At 44.3% G+C, this 8058-nt stretch overlaps 1 protein-coding gene across 2 annotated transcripts; it reads right to left on the bottom strand.

The window, feature by feature from the left end:
- Positions 1-2631: 2631 nt before the first annotated feature.
- On the bottom strand, positions 2632-7676 carry LOC116399489 (uncharacterized). Of its 2 annotated transcripts, none has more exons than XM_031876680.1 (10): positions 7510-7676; positions 7390-7420; positions 6260-6855; positions 5777-6122; positions 5549-5590; positions 5235-5335; positions 5043-5104; positions 4491-4657; positions 3254-3409; positions 2632-3176 (listed from the first exon to the last, which is right to left on the bottom strand). In XM_031876680.1, the coding sequence occupies exons 1-10, from the start codon at positions 7597-7599 to the stop codon at positions 2806-2808; spliced, it is 1962 nt and encodes a 653-aa protein (XP_031732540.1). In that variant the 5' UTR covers positions 7600-7676; the 3' UTR covers positions 2632-2805. The 2 variants fall into 2 exon arrangements, with proteins under 2 accessions (XP_031732540.1, XP_031732541.1); XM_031876681.1 differs by having other exon boundaries at positions 3015-3115.
- Between the last annotated feature and the right edge of the window lie 382 nt (positions 7677-8058).

Here is an 8058-nt window from a genome sequence, read left to right as displayed (position 1 = left end):
GTTATTATTATTATGTCAGACAACTACAGTAGAGGTGGAAGTATTCTGATTCTCTCCTTAGTGAAAGTACCAATACCACACTATAAAAATACTACATACCAAGTGAAAGTCCTGCATTCACAAGATCTTACTTAAGTAAAAGTATAAATAGTAACACATTTAAAGTATCATAAGTAAAAGTTATCAAATGACTTTGTGAGTGTTCTACAATTAGATTTGATGTCTGTATATTATGTTTACTGATGCAGCACCTCCTCCTCCTCCTCCTCCTCCTCCTCACGCTGCTCAGCTGTGCTGTCCTTGGTGATGTGGGGAGCATTCAGACAAAGATCAGCTGAGAGCGGGAAGATGCTGACAAAACATCTGGTTCAGAGAACAGATGTGACCCTCATGACACACACAGACTTGCAAACACACACCTTTGTTTATTTTAATAAGAGGAGTAAAGTAAAGATACTACTAGGTGAAGATACTCTGTTGTGCTTTCCAAAATATAAAAGTAAATTATTATCAATAAGTGCCAGAGTCAGAATCAGCTATGCATCAACAACAAAAATACTCCATAACAAGTAAAAGTCCAATGGCCCCTATGAGTGTTCTACCATCATATCGCATGTCTACCACCACATCTTTAGTTTAAAGAGATTCAGCTTCTAACATGTAGGATAGTGTTTGTGTCCACTTGATGAATGTTGAATATTCTCTCTCTTTTAGCTGTTTCTGGCCTCCACCACCTGCTGAGGGACATCTCTCTTTAGCTGCTGATGTCCACCAGCTAGTCTCTCACTGTGTCTGTGTGCACAGTGGAGCTTATCAGACACTGTAAACTGCAGCAGACAGGAAACATAACGTAAATCCAAAACTAGGAGCTAAAAGAGGCTAAAAAGTGGAACTTCTACATTTGGAACAGTTACAAAACACGTATCCCACGATCTCTCGATAAAACTCCAGTGACATCCGTCAGTGGAGGCATAAAGAAGCTATAGACGGTAAAGAAAAGCCTTGTTTGGGTTTTTCTCCAAGCAGAGAAGGGCTGAAGGAACAAGCACCCTGTAATAAAGCAGAGCAAGGTCAGCAGACTCCCCATGTGACGGCAGTCCGCCCTGGATTAGCTGCTGTAAGCCTATTAAAGCGGTTGGGACTAGGTGGGCCAGCACGGACTACACTCCACTCCCTGCACACAGTGATGCAGGGTGGCCAGTCTGAAGCGGAGAGGTCACAGGTCGACAACAGGCCACCAGGTGTCCTGCTGGAGTGCCCCTGAGCCAGAGAGTCACTCTGGATAATCAGGAACATAAGTGAATTTAAATGTGGCTTTATGCATCCAGACATTCAAATAGTGACGTTCAACAACAACAAAGACAAAACCTAGGTTTACATGCGCACTAGTGTCCTCGACTTCCTTCATCTTGTTTGGGATACGATAGTTACATTAGAACAAAACGGTCCAGGTTTTTGTGTTGATGTTGGTCTCCGTGTGGTGAAAATGTTCAGTTTCCTCACCACGAGGACCATGACAGTCATATGATCCACTGATCAGGGTTTGAAACCAGGGGAGCTACATGGAGCTCTCTCGCAGACATTTGAGCCCTTTATGAACACTTTCCATAAGTCTACATTCCTGCAGACTTCGCCCAAGGGAATTACCCACAATTCATAGCAATGTGACGTTAAACACGGGGCAGTAGAAAAAGGTAAACAAAGAGGCAGGTGTGTTCAGCGTGGCTCATCACATTTACGAAGAAACACTCCGGATTAAAGATGGAACATAAAAACACAGGAAATCAGGAATGGAAGCAGAGATTATATTAAAGAGATTTATTCAAACATTTAATTTAGTCATTGAAGCGGTTTTGACAAAAACAAGTAAATAGATGATTTGAAACGATCTCATCTTGCGAGGAAAGAGCCTGGAAAACGTTCAAATCAGGGAGTACAAAGTTAAAATACCCACAATTGTACACATATTTTGATGTTGTCGTGGTTAACGGGATATGTTGCAGCAAAGTACTGTCCCATTCGTATTTACACCATTTCAAGCCCTCACAGTCTCTCACACTCAACCACTCACCAGGTGATGTCATTAATCCATGAGGGTTCAGGGTTTAAGGCCTTAGGGGGGGGGACATTGGGATCAGGCCATGAGCTCCCCAGAAAGCTTTTTTTTGAGAAATTTAGTCAGTGCTAAAATACCTGAACCCTGAAGAGATTTTAACTTTTGTTTTTCCGTCTTCTGCAGATTGCATTCACACTTCAAGTGTTTGTCATTTGTAGAGATTATTCTGCTGAACAAAATGTCTTAGTATCACAAACGTTTCTTTGCCACAGAGTTTATTTTCTGCAATAATCCAAAAGGGAACCAGAGTGATGCGGACTTCCTGGTTGGCCGACAAAAACATGTCCTCCATGCACCACTCCATCAGCTTCCCCTCTATGGGATAAATGCACACTTGTAGTTCCAAAGGTTGAGCAGAAGAGAACACTTTCTTTTGCACTTCATTGCATTTTCTCTCATTCAGCAAATGGACGAACCACTTTGCAACAGTTGTCAAACATTATACAGCTTATTTGTAAAAATTGTGGCGACCCATAATTTAGCGCCCCTGGTGGGAATTTGCAGTATATTTACTAATAATATAATTATTATCCCTTTCAGATTCCGGTGTCGTAAAAGCACATAAAAAAAACAATTGCCAACATAGGAAGGAAAAGATGTTTTGTTGTGACTTTAATGCAACAGATTACAAACGGACAAACTAAAAGTAAAGTAAATGAAAAGATGTTTTGATGAGGTCAGATGCTGTTTTAACTGTTCTTCCCACCTTCCCGCGGCTCCATGTAGCTGTCCGGTGGAAGCAGCGGGCTGAAGCTCAGCAGCGGCAGGTCCACGGGCGGGTAGCGCTCCTTCACCCGAGGCCAGCTCTCCCTGAAGCCTCGGGCAGGCGGGGGTGGGGGGGGCAGGTCGGCGTCATCGTGGTGGTGGTGGTGGTGCCGATTGTTGTTGGGGTCAGGAGGAGAAACGCTGCCCCTGCTGTGGCACCGAACCAGAAACTCCCCCCGGTGGTGACGTTGGTACAGCAGGCCGGTGGTCGCCAGCAGCATCAGGATGAGGAAGCTGAGCAGGAAGAAGAGCACGTAGACACCTTTGGTCTCAGCAGACAGGCCTGAGCTGCAACCTGCATGCAAACATCATGAAGTCAGCAGCTGTTTAACTGGACTTGTTATTTTTGTTAAATGAAGTAGTTCACTTCACCTGCAGCCTTCACATCAACACAGACCGTTCCTCCAGACCCCAGGCGGGACTTGTCCTGGAAGCCCGGCCTGCAGCGGCACGAGTACGAACCGAACTGGTTCACGCAGTCGGCGTCGACGTCACACAGCACCAGCTGAGTCCCACACTCATTTACATCTGAAACACAGTTGTTTTTACACTTCATTTGTTCGTGTTTACTTAGGTCATGTTTCACCAGGCTTCCACCGCCGGGTCTGAAAAGTGAAGACAATGCTGAAGTGTCTTAAAGCTGCATTCTCTCTAATGTCCAGCAGGGGGCGACTCCTCTGGTTGTATAGAAGTCTATGAGAAAATGACTCTACTTCTCTCTTGATTTATTACCTCAGTAAACATTGTAAACATGAGTTTATGGTCTCAATCTCTAGTTTCAACTCTTCTTCAACACAGCATGATGCTCATTTAGTAAATTATGGTCCATTTAGAGTCAAACAGACCATAAAGAAGGGTATGATTTAGGGCGGGGCTAAGACTTTCACTGGTTGCAAAAAAACTAAGATTGTTACACGACGCTTCAAAGCAGCAGTACAAAAACCAATGGGTGACATCACGACAACTATGTCCACTTCTTATGTAAAAGTTATAGCTTTAACGTCCTCTTAGGAGGTTCAGTTCCATGTGTTAGTTGCGTTCCACCACTGGTTTTGAGAGTGTGCAGACTTGGTACGTTTACTATCGACGACTGCTCATCGGCACAGATTTGAGGTCTCTGTACATTACTTGAGTGTTTCCAATTCATGACACCTTCTCTTGCGTTTTGAGGGAAATATTGTACTTTTTACTTCATTACATTTGACAGATTTAGTGACTTTACAACTGAAGATGTTTGCACTAAAAACACATGAACTTATAAAGCTTATAGAATATGTTTTGTTATTAATTAAAAACAGCAGAACAGTTTATTGGTGTACTGCTGAAACAAGTAGGATTGACAGAAAATTAATTGCACTACTTTAAAAATTGTTGAAGTAATTGTTCACATAAAAACGTTCCGAATTCACAAATGTTAAGATTTGTGGCCTTTCCTTTAGATCATTTAAATAATTGTTATGTATATGCAGCAATAATGTTGTTTGGACAAAACAAACATTAGGGTCTGAATACTTCCTCCTCCACTGAGGGTGTGAACACACGTTGCCAGTGTAAATCAAGAGAACATTCCCACTCCGTTTCACAACGGAGACTTGATCCTTGCCGTTACCTGCGATCGACACAGAGATGAGGACGGCTTTCCTGTGGTTTTCACTGACGTTGATCCCCGCGGCGATGAGGCCCTGCAGGCGGGAGTGGACGACCTTGTGGACCTGCAGACCCTCGGGCTCCTGTCCAATCTGCAGCCAGAGGATGTACAGCACTCCTGTGCTCAGCCTGCCAACACACAACCAGGATGCATCGCTCATAGCGCTACCGAGCTCACATGTCGACAGATACGTGAACTAGTAAGTGGACCTTGAGTACAGATTATGTTTACGTGAGCTGTAGTATGATCATTTATCATTCTAACTGATGTTTTCTTTTATTGCACACCTCATCACATCTTTGAGATACTGAGGAGAGGATGCAAGTGAAGGAAACAAGGTTGCAAACAAGAGAAATAAACAGCATGCGAGGAGAGTTGTGCAACCTGACTTTGATTTGTTTTAGTGGACAGCTTCTTCCTCCAGAGGAAGAACTCGTGTGCTCTCTCGTTTAACACAAACGTACACACTGCAGGTCGCGTGTCAGCAGCGCTGCGAGGCCGTTGTGTACCGACCTTTTTATTCTCTTCGACGACATGGACAGCGGCGGACGCAGAGCCTTCAGCTGCTCGCTGACCTGCAGAAAACACAACGTCGTCACTGTATCTTCAGGCGTCAGAGATGCTCTCGTTTCTATCTAATAATCCCAACAAAAACCTGCCGCACGAAGCACCTTCAGAGTCTTTGCGTTGTAGTCACCAACGTACCAAAGCCTTTACCGACAGCAGCAGTGACCTGGACACGCTGTCCCAGGACTCCTCAAAATTCTGTCTGAAGGTCACTTCAAGAGCCACTTCAAACAGGTGATCTGTCGGGGAGACATGACTGTGGTGTCAAATAACCAAAACAAAGCATCAACAGCACTGTAATGCTCAAGATAACAGCACAGACACAACACCATGCACATGAATTCATCTAACATCTGATCAAGTCAAAACATGAAATGCATTCAAATTAAATAGACATAAAAAAAAAAAAAAACACTCTTTGTGAAGTTGTACACGATCAGTCCAATACTCACCGCCAGGAAGATGTGGAATTTCAGAGTGATTTCTAATGGTGACTACAAAAGAGAAGCACACAGTCAGACTGATTTAAGACGTGAACGATACTCGACATCAGCGTTATGCTCGTGCTGAGGTACAGTAGAATACAATTGCAAACCAGTCTCAGACGAAATCAGGTGGGGGAGAAGAGCCCGGTCGACTGACCTCAAACACCAATAAGCTCTTCATTTAAATGCACTCACGGTTCCCTCTGTGGTCCGACAGCGGCTCCACCATGTTGGGGTGAGGATGAGTCTGCTCAGTCTTCTCTGGTTCGGAGGGGACAGGGAGCTGGTCTGAGGCCTCCCCGACCTCCGTGTTGTTCACACCTTCTGCAGACCTCTCCTCCTCTGGAACAGCAGCTTCCTCCTGATGTTCAGAAGCTTCCCCCGGATGTGCAGAAGCTTCCTCCACATAAATTTGTGTTGTTGGAGCGGCACCTCTTCCAGATCGAGAGATCCCCTGTAAGGATACTGGCACTGTGGACACGGCTTTGGTCGGGTAGATGTGGCTGTAGATTTCCAACTCTGGAGGTTGATTTTCACCCCACTGAGAGAACAAAGAGCAATTAATACTTTCTAAATAATTCAACACACTTATGGGTTTTGCTGCTACAGCTTCACTCGCCAAGCATAGTTGGTAGAGCCGGGCTTTCTCACTGCTAGGGCCCAGCGTTTGATTCCCACCTCAGTGTTTGTGTCCTCCTCGTGCTCCAGCTCAGCCGTCGTGGCTGAAGTTGGACCATAATAATCGTACACAAGATCAGTATCTGGCAAATTTGAGTCCATCTGTTCTCCATTGGTGACAATTTCATCGAAGTCCATGAGTTCAGGAGATGGTTCCGACTTCCTGTTTGTCTCTGTGAATCTCTCCTGTGGGTTATAAACCACCAGGGGTCCAAACGCTTGGTAGCGGCCATAGAAGCCCCTGTAGGGGGGGCTGGGCCAGCCGCCGATCAGCAGCACCACATACAGGGTGTTGGAGGAGGAGATGTACTTGGCCTCCCGCCAGCACTTCTGCAGGACATTATGACCCCCAAAACCTCCGGCGGGCTCGTCCACGTGGATCTGGTCCTCTTTGAGGGAGCAGCCGTCATCGGGGGTCAGGTCCTCTAAGTAGAGATGGATCCTCTTTGCAGGATCCACCCGGATGGTCCAGTTGCACCACAGAGGCGGGTTGGAGCACAGGTAGTCCGGGGAGAAGAACTCGCCGGCGTCGCTTTGCAGCAGCTGTTGGCAGCTCCGCATGGCGAAGAAGGCGCTGCCGTCACCTCGCCGTCCATCTGAGGGAGAAACAGACCAACTGTAGAGAAACCAGTAGTTTTACCTCATTACAAAAGTATTATGAATTAGGGCCAACCATTTCCTAAAGCATCTCTACTGTTTAGGTTCAACTCTCCAGGTATAGTCTGATTCATTTCATATGAAAATCAACTTGAAGGGACTTCAGTTGAGTTTTTACAGTTTCGGGAAAGTCAATATACACAGATATCTTTGGATATTCAAATAAAGTATGAAGGTTCATGTGGTTACGGTGGTGTGTTGTTATGATTTTAGTTATACATATAAATGCATTTTGGACAAATCCCGGCACACCCTCTGTGATCATTGAGCGTGGAAATATCACAACATTCACGGTTAACATCTTAGTAAATACTGACATTTGGAAAAGGGACGGGGACCTTAACTTTAACTGATGCTTTTATAAAAATATAACTTTAATAATAATAATAATCCTCTATACGGGTCTGCTCTTATTCCTCTCCGGAAGAAGAGGAGTAACATTTACATTTAAAATCCCACAAACACCTTCTCACCTGGAGGTTTGTTGGCTTCTTCACTGTTCACCTTCAAGAAGAAGAAAAGCAACACACATGAATTACACTACACCGTTTTAAAAGCAGGTACATGCAAACAAGCTGATTTCACAGCCTCACCTGAGAGTCGCAGTGTTTCCAACAAAGACCAAATATCAGCAGAAATATGAGCAGCACACTTTTTAAGCTAAAGCTGTTCTTTCGTGGCATTTTACTACAAGAACTCTCTTTAACTTCTTAAATGTGTGTGTAAAGGAAGTGTAGCTGATCCTCTCAGCTTCAGTTAAACTGCTGTTTTCCTTTCGCGTGTGAGCAGGTGAAACTCATCAGTGAGCTGATTGACTTTCTTTTTGTTGGATGTTTGAATCAGATTTGTCCACCAGAGGTCGCTGTTGGTTTTCACATTCGGTCTGTTCATTCTGCTCTTCAGGTAAATACTCAAAGTTTACTACGTAGATGTGCAGCAGTGGAAAAAGCACTTTGTTTTACAGACTGTATATTCGTACTAGCTGTTTGTGTCAGGAACCATCTACAGATGGAAGATTACCAACTGCTGTATAGAAGACCATAAATAATATAAAAATACGTTATGTTAAAAACATCTGCCAACAGCACTTCTAAGCTAGAAAATGTGTTTATAATAATTAATTCATTAATGCAAGATATTTA

This window comes from Anarrhichthys ocellatus, unplaced genomic scaffold (assembly GCF_004355925.1).
Source record: "Anarrhichthys ocellatus isolate YVR2014 unplaced genomic scaffold, GSC_Weel_1.0 scaffold112, whole genome shotgun sequence".
NCBI classification, from domain to species: Eukaryota; Metazoa; Chordata; class Actinopteri; order Perciformes; family Anarhichadidae; genus Anarrhichthys; species Anarrhichthys ocellatus.
This window is presented reverse-complemented; position numbering and strand designations above follow the sequence as displayed.

What these genes read in the sequence shown, in the direction of transcription:
- LOC116399489 (XM_031876680.1), bottom strand. Translation starts at nt 7,599, where the DNA reads ATGCCACGAAAGAACAGCTTTAGCTTAAAAAGTGTGCTGCTCATATTT. An exon ending in AATTCCACATCTTCCTGGCG is followed by an intron (nt 5,336 to 5,548) that starts GTGAGTATTGGA and finishes TCTCCCCGACAG; the next exon opens with ATCACCTGTTTGAAGTGGCT. An exon ending in CATCTCTGTGTCGATCGCAG is followed by an intron (nt 3,410 to 4,490) that starts GTAACGGCAAGG and finishes ACTGTGTTTCAG; the next exon opens with ATGTAAATGAGTGTGGGACT.